The 14,751-nt window shown below is 37.6% G+C and overlaps 4 protein-coding genes across 4 annotated transcripts; all 4 read left to right on the plus strand.

Annotated features, from left to right (window-relative positions):
* The first annotated feature begins 376 nt into the window (after positions 1-376).
* B0P05DRAFT_17485 (uncharacterized protein) lies at positions 377-5,430 on the plus strand. The gene is made up of 6 exons (XM_051573145.1): positions 377-1,874; positions 1,923-2,068; positions 2,117-2,192; positions 2,238-3,928; positions 3,986-4,068; positions 4,117-5,430. The coding sequence occupies exons 1-6, from the start codon at positions 471-473 to the stop codon at positions 5,412-5,414; spliced, it is 4,698 nt and encodes a 1,565-aa protein (XP_051437090.1). The 5' UTR covers positions 377-470; the 3' UTR covers positions 5,415-5,430.
* Positions 5,431-5,663: 233 nt separating this feature from the next.
* B0P05DRAFT_533119 (uncharacterized protein) lies at positions 5,664-10,090 on the plus strand. The gene is made up of 13 exons (XM_051577176.1): positions 5,664-5,692; positions 5,749-5,782; positions 5,844-6,011; positions 6,056-6,153; positions 6,202-6,639; positions 6,686-7,787; positions 7,835-8,043; positions 8,090-8,181; positions 8,226-8,320; positions 8,368-8,624; positions 8,672-8,731; positions 8,775-9,836; positions 9,878-10,090. Exons 2-13 carry the CDS (start codon positions 5,776-5,778, stop codon positions 9,956-9,958), a joined length of 3,669 nt encoding a protein of 1,222 aa, XP_051437091.1. The 5' UTR covers positions 5,664-5,692; positions 5,749-5,775; the 3' UTR covers positions 9,959-10,090.
* A 1,129-nt stretch (positions 10,091-11,219) lies between these two features.
* On the plus strand, positions 11,220-11,877 carry B0P05DRAFT_533128 (uncharacterized protein). Its single transcript, XM_051577177.1, has 3 exons — positions 11,220-11,289; positions 11,336-11,417; positions 11,475-11,877. Exons 1-3 carry the CDS (start codon positions 11,282-11,284, stop codon positions 11,643-11,645), a joined length of 261 nt encoding a protein of 86 aa, XP_051437092.1. The 5' UTR covers positions 11,220-11,281; the 3' UTR covers positions 11,646-11,877.
* A 2,443-nt stretch (positions 11,878-14,320) lies between these two features.
* Positions 14,321-14,581, plus strand: B0P05DRAFT_448720 (uncharacterized protein; the record flags this gene model as incomplete). Its single annotated transcript, XM_051573855.1, has 1 exon — positions 14,321-14,581. A coding segment is annotated over one exon (261 nt), but the record flags the coding sequence as incomplete, so codon positions are not given.
* Between the last annotated feature and the right edge of the window lie 170 nt (positions 14,582-14,751).

Consider the following 14,751-nt stretch of genomic DNA (forward strand, 5'->3'; position numbering starts at 1 on the left):
CAGGAGTCAAAGAACAATAGATAAAGTAGCACAGGGAATACATGGAAACTAGTCTCACACTCTTTTGTCGCCGTAACTTTAAATTTACTTTTTGACATTCAAAAAAGCGTCTTGCAATATTCAGATGTTGTCCAAGAATTGACGGTGATAACGTGTAATGACACGTTGAGGCAAAGAAGGTTCCGGTTGATAGTCGGATGAGATAAGCATATTTTACATGAATACGCACGCGCATTCAAAGAATTGCCTCTAACACGTGGAAAGAATCACTGCTTTACACAATGAAGTCCTCCCTCCATCCCCTTTTACTGCAATAACTCCGAACATATTAATTTATTAGAATACAAGCAAGCCAAAAGACCATTTATAGACAAAAAAGACCAAAAGATTAAATTGATTACCTCTCTCCCTTTTTCTCTCTTTTCCACTTTCTTTTTTCTTCTTGGCTGTACCATACCCTTCTTTCTGAAATGCTTTCTAAACTATACGATCGACTAAGACAACAAAAACATGAATCGCATAAAAAGAGTGCATTCCCGATTGCTTCAACAGAAAGACGCACCATCTATGTAAATATGGAAATCCCACCAGACGAACTGGACGATTATGGACAACCCAACACAGACTATATTTCTAACCAGATCCAGACAGCCAAATACACATGGTACACTTTTCTACCGAAAAATCTGTTAGAACAATTTCGAGGTATTGCCAACCTGTATTTTTTGTTTTTGGTGGTACTTCAAATGTTTCCTCTGTTCAGTACGTCTGCTTCACCTGTATTAGTGATATTGCCATTGGCTGCTATCCTTGTCATCACAGGTGTCAAAGATGCTGTGGAAGACAACAAAAGACATCAAACAGACGAGAGTGTCAATAAAGCCATCACATATACCCTGTCTGATTGGAAAAATGTCAATATACCAGTACATAAAGTAGCTCGATGGCGACGTATTCTGTATTCCATCAAAAAATTCATGACGCCTCGTAAAAGACATCATGAGCAATTCGAATTAGCCTCACGAGGCTTGAGCAGAACAAACACAACGACCAGTCAATTTTCAGTGGCGCCTTCTAAATCAGTCGCCTCCACCATCAAAAACACCTTTAAATCCACTACATCACTCTCCAGCATGGTATTAAAACGAAAGAGTCGTATGCCTTATCGACCAGGACAAGTGCCTCATTCCGTCCTTCGGTCCAATACCAAAGATACAAGCTCAAAAAAAAAGAAGCGTCAATCAACCTCCGTTCGTCAGCCACTGGATAAACGATGGCGTCGAACTTTATGGGAGGATCTGAAAGTAGGAGATTATGTCTGTTTACGGAACGATGAGCCTGTGCCTGCTGATATGGTCGTACTCTCAAGTTCAGAACAGGATGGGCTTTGCTATGTTGAAACTCAAAATCTAGACGGTGAAACCAACTTGAAAATCAAGCGTTCACTTCAGGCAACAAATGAGATCAACACACCCGAAGACTGTGAAAAGTCCAATTTCTATATTGAAAGTGAACCTCCTCATGCTAATCTATATACATACAATGGTGTATTGAAATGGAAGATTGAAAATTCAAGACAAATCGATAGTATTGATGAAGGACTTGCTTTAGAAGAAGCCAATACCATTGCCGAAGATGAAGACGGGTTTCAGACAGTGTTGGAAGACGAAGAAGAAGGGGAAATGGAAGATGTACATCATGAAAAGACAGAGGCCATCACTGCCAGTTCTGTTCTCTTACGTGGTTGTGTCTTGAGAAATACAGGTTGGGTGATTGGATTAGTCTTGTTTACAGGCAATGAAACCAAAATCATGTTGAATTCTGGTAAAACGCCAAGCAAACAAAGTAAAATGGAAAAAGCCACAAACCCTTATGTAAGTCTACCTAAAAGGACCATGATTGTTGATTAACCAAGGACGTAGGTTATTTTCAACTTTATCTTGTTGCTAATCTTATGTTTGATATGTTCAATTGCAGCAAGTATTGTCTATAGCAGTCAGAGTTCCTCAATGTTTTTTGAAAGTAAAGATGCCGAAAGTGGTACCATGGAAGGTTTTATTATGTTTTGGTAAGTACACAAATGTGTGCGTGTCAACATGTACTCATTTAAAAAAAGGACTTCTTTGGTTATCTATCAAAACATTATACCCATTTCACTCTATATCTCGGTTCAGATTGTCAAGACAGCAGCCGTAAGTGCGCTTTGTTTACTTTTTATATCTAACTTTTAATGATAGGCTTATTTTATTCATACAGACATTGATCTCTATAACGAAAGACTAGATCAACCATGTACACCTAAAACATGGAATATTTCAGATGACTTGGGACAGGTTGAATACATTTTCTCAGACAAGACAGGTACATTGACACAAAATATCATGGAATTTCGACGTTGCACCATTAATGGTGTATGTTATGGTCTGGGTGAAACGGAAGCTGCGGTTGGTGCCAAGTTACGTGACGCTGAAACAACAGAGCATACGGGCGACGCTGCCGTAGCATCCCGCAAGATCTCTCATCAGCTAGATCTTGACAAGGCCCGTGCTGACATGATTGAAAAGCAAACAAGCCTATTTGACCATAAGTACCTCAACCCCCAATCCACATTTGTCGATCCTCAAATGTTTGATGATATTCGTATGCAAGATGAACATTCACAAAGTGTTGTGCATTTCTTTTCAGCCTTGGCTTTATGTCACACTGTAATTCCCGAGATTCCTGATGAAGAAAAGCCCAACCAGATTGACTACAAGGCACAATCGCCTGATGAAGCAGCCTTGGTGGCAACTGCTCGCGATATGGGATTTACCTTTGTGGCTAGAGAACAAGACAATGTGTTGGTTGACATCATGGGTGAGCAACGTACGTTTCAGCTGTTGCATGTCTTAGAATTCAATTCAACACGTAAACGTATGAGTGTGATCATGCGATCGCCTGTGGATGGTCAAGTCATTTTGTTGTGTAAAGGTGCAGATTCTGTGATCTATGAACGATTATCAACAGGCATTGAGGCATTGACAGATAAAGCAAGTCAAGAACAGGTACGTGTGCGAGAAGAAACGTTGCAGCACTTGGCTACGTTTGCCAATGAAGGTCTTCGTACGCTTTGTATTGCCAGTCGGGTGATTGAAGAAGAAGAGTATGAAGCATGGGCTGCCCGTTACAAGAATGCTTCCAACAGCATTCGTAACCGAGAAGAAGAGATTGAACGCGTGTGTGAAGAAATCGAAACCTCATTGACGTTGATTGGTGGTACTGCCATTGAAGATAAGTTACAAGAAGGTGTGCCTGATACTATTGGTGTGCTTGCAGAAGCAGGCATCAAGATCTGGGTCTTGACGGGTGATAAAGTAGAGACAGCTATCAACATTGGGTTTGCCTGTAATTTGTTGACCAAAGATATGCTCTTGATTAGTGTGAATGCACATAGTGAGGAAGAAACCATAGAGCAGTTACGCAAGGCATCCCTCGAAGTACAAGAAAAATCCAAGACGCAGAAATGTGCTCTGGTCATTGATGGAGAGTCTTTGAAATATGCATTGGAGCCCAACTGCAAAGATGAGTTATTAGAACTCGGCACTCAATGCCGAGCTGTTGTCTGCTGTCGTGTCAGTCCTATGCAAAAAGCCAAAGTGGTGAATTTAGTTAAGAAGGGCCTTAAAGTCATGACACTTGCCATTGGTGATGGCGCTAACGATGTGAGTATGATTCAAGAAGCCAATGTAGGCGTTGGTATCTCTGGTGAAGAAGGTCGACAGGCTGTCATGGCTTCTGATTATGCCATTGCTCAATTTAAATATCTGAGTAAGCTGTTGTTGGTGCATGGTCGTTGGTCTTATCTTCGTACATCTGAAATGATCTTTACTTTCTTTTACAAGAATATTATGTGGACATTGGTCTTGTTTTGGTACCAATTGATGTGTGGGTAACGTACACTCTTGTTTTTATTTTATCGTATGTTTTTTGCTTAATCCCTTGTTAGGTTCTCAGGTACAATGATGTTTGATTATTCTTATATTACTCTGTACAACTTGGTTTTCACTTCATTGCCCTGTATTTTTGCTGGTAAGTAATTAACCCAAGAAATGCTTATGTCTAATTCATTTTGCTTAGGTATTTTTGACCAAGATCTAAAAGCCGAGTATTCTTTCAAATTCCCTCAATTGTATTTGATGGGCATTCGTAACGATAAATTCACAAGCAATCGATTTCTGTTGACTGTCTTGGACGCCATCTATCAATCTGCTATTTGTTTTGGTCTACCTTATATGGTCTTTATTGGTCCTAAACTGAGTAACAATGGCTATGACACAGAAGGCGTTACTGAATTGGGTACATTTATTGCTGGTATTGCTGTTGTTGTTGCAAATGTGTTGGTAGGCTTCACTATCTTTAGCTGGACCTGGATCATGTTTCTGTGTATTTTTCTCTCGACAGCTACATTCTTTATCTGGACCGGCATTTATTCTAATATCTTGACATTTTCATTTTATGGTGAGGCCATTCTATTTGGCGAAGGAACGTTTTGGCTCTGTCTGATCCTGACGTTTGCTGTTTGCTTGTTTCCTCGGTACCTTGCCAAGTTTTATCTTCAAATGTACCATCCTTTTGACAATGATATTATTCGAGAAACTGTACTCTGCAAGGTACCTGTGTCTAGAGAACGGTATTTGGACGAAGAATCTCTTCCTATCAATCTATCACGTACACGGTCTGAGAACCGACCTCACTTGGACACTTTGGACGAAGAAGAGGATGAAGAAAATAGCTATGTCATGAAAGAAAAAAAACGCAACCAAACAGGCTTGCGTCGTACAGATACCAATGCTTCTACCAAGAGCGAAATCATGAACATGAGAACTGGAAAGCGTTCTTCTTTTACTGGTTTTGCTTATTCTTCAGATGATGCTCATGTATTTGATGAATACCGAAAATCTGTCTATCGCACCAACACAGGCAGCGACATGTTGCGCACCAGTTTAGTCCAAAAAGCACGTCAGTCGATGATGTCTTTGCCTAAACGAAAAGGAGGCCAAGATTGGATGCCGATTGGTAACTTCCGTTTTGGAAAATCACCAGCAAGTCTTGGTAAGAAAATGATAAAGGCAGTCAAGAATCGTATCCATCATCACAACAAAGAAGCACGTGTGCCTTCGATGGATTCGTCCATGTACGGCGCGAGTTTGATGCAAGCGGAAAGTATGGATAACATGACATTACTTGCACCCGACCGCAACAACAATTTTGTCGCGCCTATTCCTCCTTCCACACCTTCCACTGAACACTTGAACTATCAACCAATGTCAAATATGGAACCAATTCAACCTCTTTTACTTCGAAACCAACAAAGTAGTCACAATGAGCCTACACACAAAAACGAGCATTCTGAAGATACACCTAAGCATTATTAGCATTGAATTGTATACATACACATACCATATATCTATACACATATACCTTTGATAGATTGTACAAAAGAAATAAACATCGCAGTTCCTAAAACGAGAATAACTACGTCATTAGAAGAGCCGACTTGTTCGGTTCTTTATTTTAACCTGTTCACTATCCTGCGTCTTTAAGAAATTCTTGTGCTTTTCTTTTTTTTTTTTTTTTTTTTTTTTTTTTTTTTTTTTTTTTTTTTTTTTTTTTACTTTAGTTCATGACAAACGAATACCCCAAAGAAGATAGTGTAAGAGTCATTTAAGCATGTTTCTTAATAGAAAAATGGACTCAACCAATACATAGGAGACAGTTTACCAAAGCACAGACACAATGCATGGTTAGACGCTTTATATAAATCTCTCTTTTTTTTTTTTATCTTCAACTCATTTAAAAAATAGATATGCGTGCATTAACACGTACAATGACAGAAATGTCAATTGAATGTGATACACAGGATGACGCTAAAAGCTTAGTATTGGACGACAATGAAAAATTGGATCGCATGCTGATTGAGCGCAAAGTCAAGGCTGTATTTGAATTACCTAAATCAGAAGTGTTACGAAATGGTATGAATCTTTCAAATGAGACTCTGTTTTAATCGGTCAAATAGAATTTCCTTGTTATCTAATAAGGTTGGTAACATTGCCCGGTTGGATGTATGTTATGTCCAACTATATTTGTTTTTATGCTTCATTACCTACAAAAAAGGTATCAACATACAACCAACAAAGAGCCATACACTGATCATGTATTTAGAAAGGACCTTATAAAGCAGGCTATTTGTCTAAAAAAAATCACATTACTTCACCACGAACCTATCGATACTATTTTGAGTTAAGAAATCATGTTCTGTCATGGTATTCTTCTGCAGAAACAAAATATGCGCCCCTCAACAGCATTGATTTGAAATGCATTGTCAAGATTGAACCTTCTCGACTAAAGAAGTGTGGCATTCGACTAACCACAAATACACATCATCATTATACTATGATTGCTGATTCAGAAACGTCTCAGCGAGAATGGATGGATGAGTTACGAAGAGGTGTCTTTATGGCCCAACATGCAGGAAACAGCGTTCGTATTGTATTGCCCTTTACCAAAATCTTGAATATAGATAAACCCCCTATTTTTGAATTTGCTGAAACGATCAGCATCAAATTCCAAGATGATTTAATGAACACAGGAGGAGAAGATGTAAGTCAAAGTAGTTTTTTGTTTACAATGCATTGACAGAAATTAGTATTACTTTTCTTTCTTTCCAAATATTGAGGAAGCATATCAAGAAATCATTAGCGTTTGGGCAGATAGTACTCAATCATCTTTGCCTAGTAATGCCTTGTCATTGAAATCATCATCATCACCACCTCCACAACAACAACAACAAAAAACCATGCCAACTAATGAAATGGGTTCCTTGAGCTTTGATAGTCTCTTGGAGAATGTTTCTCCTGCTGCACTACCTACAATGCTAATGGGAAAACTCATGAGTGTCACCAGTTTGTTTCAACTGCATCCTAATACAGTATCAACAGCTGATGAAAACGACTTGGCCTCTGATAGTGATGATGAATCCAAGTCGAATGAAAACCCTAAATCAAAGCGATATTCTTTCTTTTCTAAGCAGTCCGGTGTTGAAAGTGATCCCAACAATTTGGCAACCGTTTCGAACAACTCTCAGACAACCAAGGCGCGACCCCATTCCGCTTCGTATTCTTTTACAAGAATACCTCGTACGATTAAAAATCAAATGTTTGGTGTTGACAGCATGTCTGACCAACCAGCAGCAGAAGAAAACACAAGTAAAAACACTTCCTTGTCTTCACTCTATCAAAATCTGTTTCCTTTTTATCTACACAACAAATCTGATAACATTCGAAATGTATCTTCTTCTTTAGAAGCAGCCCATACAGACATGAATTTAACGAGCGGCGATATTTCTTTAATGACTCAAGAAGACGTTGACTCCAACAAGCCATCTACAGCGCTCACACGAACTCGAAAGAAGCGTGCCAAATCAATGGGCTCTGCTTTACTCTCAAATACTTGGGGCAAACTAGCACCGAGTATGGTAGATAACTATTATCAACAGCAGCACATCAATGAAAGCCACCACCGCCATCCTCAGGGGCCTATTTGGCTTGCTGACAAAATGATTCAAGATTTAGAAAATTCACAAGGTGATTCTGATGGCAATGAATCAGACAATGATGAAGATAATATCGCATATGTTTATAATCATAAAAAGATAAATGATACTATCAAACAAGAACAACAGCAGACAATGAATGAACATTTGAATGCAAACTTTCCCATGTTACTTGAGCCCGAGAATGTACAAGCAGGTAATTTTCGATATATAGAATGCGTTTTGTTTATCGTCTTTCCGTAGTTTTCAAGGCTTCCTTTTGGCGTACTATTCCTTATTCTGGCAAGATCTATATTACAGATCGATATTTTTGCTTTCATAGTAAAGTGTTGGCTGGTAAGCAAAAATTTATTGTGCCATGGCAAGATATAATTCAAGTCAAGAAGCTTAAGACAAGAAGTTATTATTTGCTCCATGGTTTGACAATAATTGTAAAAGACATTGCTGACGAGGTAAAAGGATAACAATTAGCTACATAATGCTGACAAACAAGTGCAGGTATATTTTGATTTTTCTTCTTTACAATTGCGAAATCTCTGTTATCAGATATGTCAATTGAAACGAGACAACACAACTGCTCTTGAAACAAGGTAGAATAGAATAGAAATACTTTTGACACTCATGCTCGATTGAGTTCCGTTTATTCCAGGGAGTCAAACACAGGCATCTCTATTGCCAGCAACATCATTTTAGATAGACCAGAACACATTGAGCCTCCTCAAGACTATGGTATATCACTCTTGTTTATCATTTCAATACTTATTATCTTTGTTTAGATGGACCTCCTTTGCTTTCTTCTTCAACAATAGCATCACAGCCTTCTATTAAGTATAAAAAGCCAGCAAAACCACTTCATATCACTTGCCTCACCATTGGTTCAAGAGGAGATGTTCAGCCTTATTTAGCTCTATGCAAAGAACTAAAAAAAGACGGACACACATGTCGTATTGCTACCCATCCTGAATATGAAAACTGGATAACAGATCACGACATTGAATTTAGATCGATTGGTGGTGATCCCGGTGATCTTATGGTAAGTTTGATTTTTTTCGAGAATTATAAAGCTTATTTTTCTTTTAGAAACTATGCATTGACAATAGCTTTTTGTCTGTTTCGTTTATCAGAGAAGGCACAAAATTCGTAAGTCCTGCATTGTTTAAAAAGAAAGACTAACACGAACAAGTTTTATGAATGGTTTGAATCTTTGCTCCAATCATCTTATGAAGCATGTCAAGGCACGAATGTGATTATTGAGAGTCCTAGTGCCATGGTGGGCGTTCATATGGCAGAAAAACTTCAAGTTCCTTTTTTCCGTAGTATGCCGTTCCCGTTCACTCGTACAACCAAATTTCCTCATCCTTTTGCCACACAGAATACTGGAGGAGGAGGTATTTTTAATGATATGACTTATGTCATGATAGATACAGCTTTATGGGCAGGCACCGCACGATATATCAATCGGTTCCGTCGCCAAGTGCTTGGCCTACCCAGTACAACCTTAGACCGTCTAGAACTTTGGAAAGTGCCTTACCTCTACTCATTTAGTCCGACTGTAGTTCATCACCCTAAAGATTGGCCAGACTATATTCATTGTACAGGCTATTGGTTCCTTGATAATCCAGACAGGTCATGGCAACCTGATCCTTCTTTACTTGATTTCTTGCATTCAGAAGATAAACGGCCTATTGTCTATATAGGGTTTGGGTCTATTATTGTACCGGATCCTGTAGAGACAACGCTTATGATTGTCAATGCAGTGCTAAAAGCCAATGTACGTGCTATCATCTGTAAAGGATGGTCTGCTCGAGCCAGTGGTGATGCCAATAGTGGCCTGACTAGAAAGACAAGTCGTCATAAAGAATCGAAATCAGAAAGCGATGTGGAAAATATCAAGCATGAACAGGAAGAACAGGACGAAGATAGTGAGCAGATGCTGGATCAACATCCTGGTACCATCTATCATATTGAATCTGTGCCTCATGATTGGCTGTTTCCTCAAATTCAAGGTGTGGTTCATCATGGTGGTGCAGGCACAACAGCAGCTGGTCTAAGGGCTGGTTTGCCTACTATCATCAAGCCATTTTTTGGTGATCAGCGATTTTGGGGACAGCGTATTGAGGAGCTTCAAGTGGGTGTATGTTTGAATAAGCTCAAAGAGAACCAGTTGACTGAAGCCATCAAGACAATCACGCAGAATACGGCCATGATTGTCAAGGCTCAAATGGTAGGAGAAGCGATTCGAAAGGTAATTAAAAACTGTTTATATCGCATACTTAGAATAAATAGGAAAATGGCCCTCAAAACGCTGTAGAATGTATGTATAGAGAAATGGAATTTGCAAGGCAACAAAGAATACCGCACTCTTAAATATACTACTTTACCCTCTCAATTTAAAATGATTCCCAATAGCATATCTATTCATGGTAATAAATTCTAAAGTCAGCCTTTCGATACCTTTTGTCTTTTGGATATACATTCCAGACGTCTTTTGTATGCAATCAAATTATTTCAAGTCATTTGAAATTTACTATAAAGACCATCATGCATTCACAAGTCAGCAGCCCCAAGGAACAAAGCCCCAATTGTTCTTGAATTCCGTTAAATAATTTATTTTGACATATTGAGACAGCCTTACTTGTTCCAAAACTAATTGATATTTGCTTTATCTGCATAAAAGTGATCATATCCCTCTTACAGGAAACTTCTCGAGAGTACTTTGAAAACTTTTTTTTTTTTGTAAGGGAGACTTGCTCCAATTTTATTTAAAGTCCTTTAGACGTCAAAAGAGTGGAAGAAAAGACTGTGGTATTATAAGAACTAGACTAAGGAAAGGGAAATGAGCCTGTGGTAGAAGAAATTGAGAAAAGAATAAGGGTTTAAGAGAGCTTGATAAATACTTGAAATGGAGAGAACATCATGAGTAGTGAGAGAGGCACTGGGAAGGAAAGCGGAGGAGAGAATTTACGGTTCATAATCAAGGCGGGATTCATCATGCAGCTTATTTGCTAAGCGGAAAACTGGCTTGGTTATAGTTTTGGAGAGGAATGGGTTTTCAGAAAAAACAGATTGCCAGTGAGCTTGCCAGAGGGCTAGAGCAATGCATGCAAAGATTTGGAAGATACTTAAGGAAGGAAAATAGAGGAGAGAAACACGAGGGATAACAACCCGAAGGAGGAGGACTTGACGTAGGAGATTGACCGAAGGTGCACGGATGTTGGGATTGATGTACTTGGAGAAGACATGAGACCAAACAGCATACTTGGTAGGGCAGAGGAAATAAAAGTGATCAAGGGTATCAATGGAAGTAATGAGATTTGAAGGACAGTGGATACAAAAGTTATTAGGAACTGTATGGCCAAAATATGCCTTCTGACCAAAGGGTACTATTCATGAAAATCGTCATTTTGAAAACTCTTGATCTTGTTTTTGACGCTACGAGACGAAAAACAAAGATACCAATGCTACTAGACACTCAGAATGTGCGCTAAAGGCTCTAGTTTTTGGTGAATGTATTTGTTTGCCGATTGTACTATGAAAAAGATGAGATATGTGCGAAAAACCTCATAAACGCTTTTGTTTGTTTGCTCAATATTTTAGCAGCAAAGTGGTTGTGTTATCTAAATCAGTAGACTCAGAAGACATAAACCTACAGCTTTTGTTATTGTACTAAAACCAAATAACTGCATAAAGATGCAATTCTAAGCAAAGACTCCAAGTCAAAAGCAAGTCAAAAGCAAGTTAAACCTGCCAGGAATTTCATTCGGAGATAATATCGTACATGTTTCGTCACTCGTCTGAATCTGAAAATTGTAATATGCGCATAAAATAGAAGGGGGTATACACACCTCTTGTTTTTTCCTTCTTTTTTTTTTCTAAGTTTGTTTGCTCTGGTGTTTTGGTGTGCTTCTTTCTAAGTACTATCTACAACGGTGTTTCTGGTGTTGCTCTTGGTGTTCTTGTTGTTGTAGCTAGTTCTCATACCCTTGGGTATCTATTCATCCTCCTTTTGTTTTTATTATCCTTTTCTGGCGCTTCGACTGGCCTCGCCCAGTAAGTGTTTAAGAACTTGTTTCTCCTATTCCCTAGATAAGTAAGACTTGATGAGTTCCATATTGCCTTGATGTGGTGGTCCCTGTTACCAAGAGCTTGCTTTACCATTTCATACGCCCGGGTTCCTTAGGGTACCAGGGCTATATTACTAACAGTTTTTTTGGTGTTCTCAACTTGTTGTATCATCAAAGACACTTACATACGTTGGTTTTAAATCAGCAGTGTTTGTGTATCGCGATGAGAAGCAAAGAGTGCACTTTTTTTCTTTTCTTTTTTTTATAGGTTTTTTTCTTTTTCTTTTTCTTTTTCTTTTTTTTTTTTTTTTTTTTTTTTTTTTTTTTTTTAAAAAAAATAAAGTCTATATATAAAACAAAAAAAAAGCTTACAGTTTGTTTGTCATAGTTTAAAAATTAGTAAAAAGTAATGACCTTGATGAGACAGGTTTTGTATATCTGTTTTGTTAGCCCTCTTTCAAAGCCAGTTTTATTCGATGCGTAATCGTTATTTTGCTTATTAGCTTCAGCAAAAGTAATGTAACATCTACTGAATTTATCTTCACTGTGTGAGTAAAGTGAAATCCTTTTGATAAAGTTTATTTTGCATGCTCATATTTCTGACGAAGAAAGGCAAAGCATCAAGAGAGAGTTTATAAAAAGGGAATACCGTCCACTCCAAAAAGGAGCATGCATGTGTAGATTTTGAAAATACAATGGCTACAAGTGTTGAAGTATGCCAACTCTTCTCAATTTTTTTTTGCAATATCCTTCTTTTTTTTATCTTTGTATGCATATGACGAATTACTGGTTTTTTGTATGATAAATAACAATAAAAAACCTATTTGTTGCTATAAACTGATCAATTGAACATAATTTTGATAAATCATTTCTTTTCTTTTTCTCAATAAAGCGATTACAATTACTTTTTCTATTTCAGAAATGAGCATCATTCGCGCGAAAGTGGCTGCTTTTTAGAGAGAACATTAGAGTAGATAGAGTGCTTTCTTTACGGGAAAGGCAAAGGAAATGGTATCTAATACCTAAGTGAATTTCTCTTGATTCTTTTCCAAAGCAACTTTAATCATTTTGCTTCTAAGGACTTGAAGGCCACTCGATGAAAAGAACAAGATGAACAAAAAAAAATCACGTCTGCAGCAAGTGGCATGAGTTCATCAGAAGCAACACAGGTAAATCCTTTACAAATACTTGGCGAATTTATTATAGTGCCTTCAGACTTAAAATGCCCAAAATTTTTGTGATTCTCAAAAAGCTTCATACTTCTCCAAACTACTTTTTTCCAGAAACTAAACCACAAAAATGATTCTAATAATCTTTCTAAGCAATTTTTACGTAACAGAATACTTTTTTTCATATAAAAGTTCTGCTGCGAAGGTTTTCAAAATGGCCCAGTTTCTCAAAACATAAGCTGGTGGGTCATATGGGAAATTCAAATAATTTGATAATCATCATCCAATCAATGGCGATTACTGCATCTGTACTATGCTTATAGATCTGCAATCAGAACATATCATAAAAAAGCGTCCTTTTCTAATAAGAAAAATGCCTTGTTCCAGTAAAAAGAAATCGGGTTTGCTGGTGAGAAAGGGTGCGAAAAAAACATTTATGAAGAAAGAAACAAAGAGCTTATTCCCTTGAATGTAATTCAAATCTCCTCAAGACCTTAGACAACAATAAAAAAGCACTTTACTTTGTGATAAATATGTTTTCTTATTTGATGTGTTGCTTTTTTATTGATGTTGCTTTTTTTTATATATCTTTGTCCCTTTTTTTTTTTTTTTTTGTTCGTTATTGTCTTCAATTTCTGTCTTGTATCATTAAACGAAAGAAAGGTAAAGCTCCTACCAGGACATTTCGAGAGAAAGGTAGGTCTAGTTTGGATTGCTGTAATGCCGGTTCATTAACTTGGTGTGTTCTAACAATAGCGCCACCTCTCGAAAATAACTCTAATGATGACTTTCAGGCGCCAATATCAACGCAAACCAAAGAGCAAAGAACAAGGGCTTCTCTTCCTTCGTCTTCTTCTGGTGGTTTGAGTGGATCAACTACCCTCTCAAAAGAATTCATTCTTGATATACTCAATCTGCAATGTATAGACTTGTTTGCTCCTGGGCCCTCTTCTTCCTCTGGCCATGTAATGATCTGACATTAAATAAGTCTTCAATTAAATAGCAAAATACATCATAATCAGTTCACATCGAAAATAGACATAAAAGAATTTCTTGTACTGAATAAGACAATGTACTTTTAACAGATTAAACTTATGACTGAAATCTATATTTACATTATTTAATTAATTTAAAGTAGTCTATGATAGAGACTCAGTCATTTTAGACCTAATTCATGTTCAAAAAGGACAATAATAAAATGGTATAAAACAGTCTCAAAGTATTTACCTTGTTCTGCATCTTCTATTTTCTCTATTATCAAAATATCACAGGCCAAACCCGCCAGACTACACCTCTTGCACCTCCTACCGAGAACCCAATTGGAGATGCTTTAACAGCAGCAGCATCATCGTCATCAAGATCTATTTTGAAATCATCTAATATTTTAAAGAAGGTGAAAACAAAATTGATAAAGGAAATGTACTTCGTATAGCAAAAGATTAGGCACAACAAGCAAATCTGCCAATGTCATCTGTAAAACATGTGGATAATCAAGACATGCTCGTTCCTCAATTAACAAGTGTAAAGCTCACAAACCTAGCAAGCAGCAAAAGTTCCAAGAATACACAAGCACATCAGTCCTCAAGACAAACTTGAACAACATCTGCAAGTCTGATAAATTTGTCAAGAAGTTACAAGAAGCGGTGTCACATGTCTCTCAAGTAGTATATGCTGGTGCTATGTTTGCAAACTACTTTTTGTTGCATCAATTGAAGAATGGTCAACAGTCTTCCACCATGTCTCATTCTTTGTATTACAATCCCTTCTCTGTTCTTTCTGGTCAAAGCAAGATGCCCCACAAGACATCAAGGATTGTTTCAAGAAATTGGAGAGAAGAATTCAACTTCAATTGAAAGATTACAAGACTCAGACTTTCAAACAATTGTCTCTTCCATGACAAAGCTATATGAGACGTCGATTTGAAATA

This window comes from Gilbertella persicaria, assembly GCF_025201335.1.
Source record: "Gilbertella persicaria strain CBS 190.32 chromosome Unknown B0P05scaffold_10, whole genome shotgun sequence".
Classification (NCBI taxonomy): domain Eukaryota; kingdom Fungi; phylum Mucoromycota; class Mucoromycetes; order Mucorales; family Choanephoraceae; genus Gilbertella; species Gilbertella persicaria.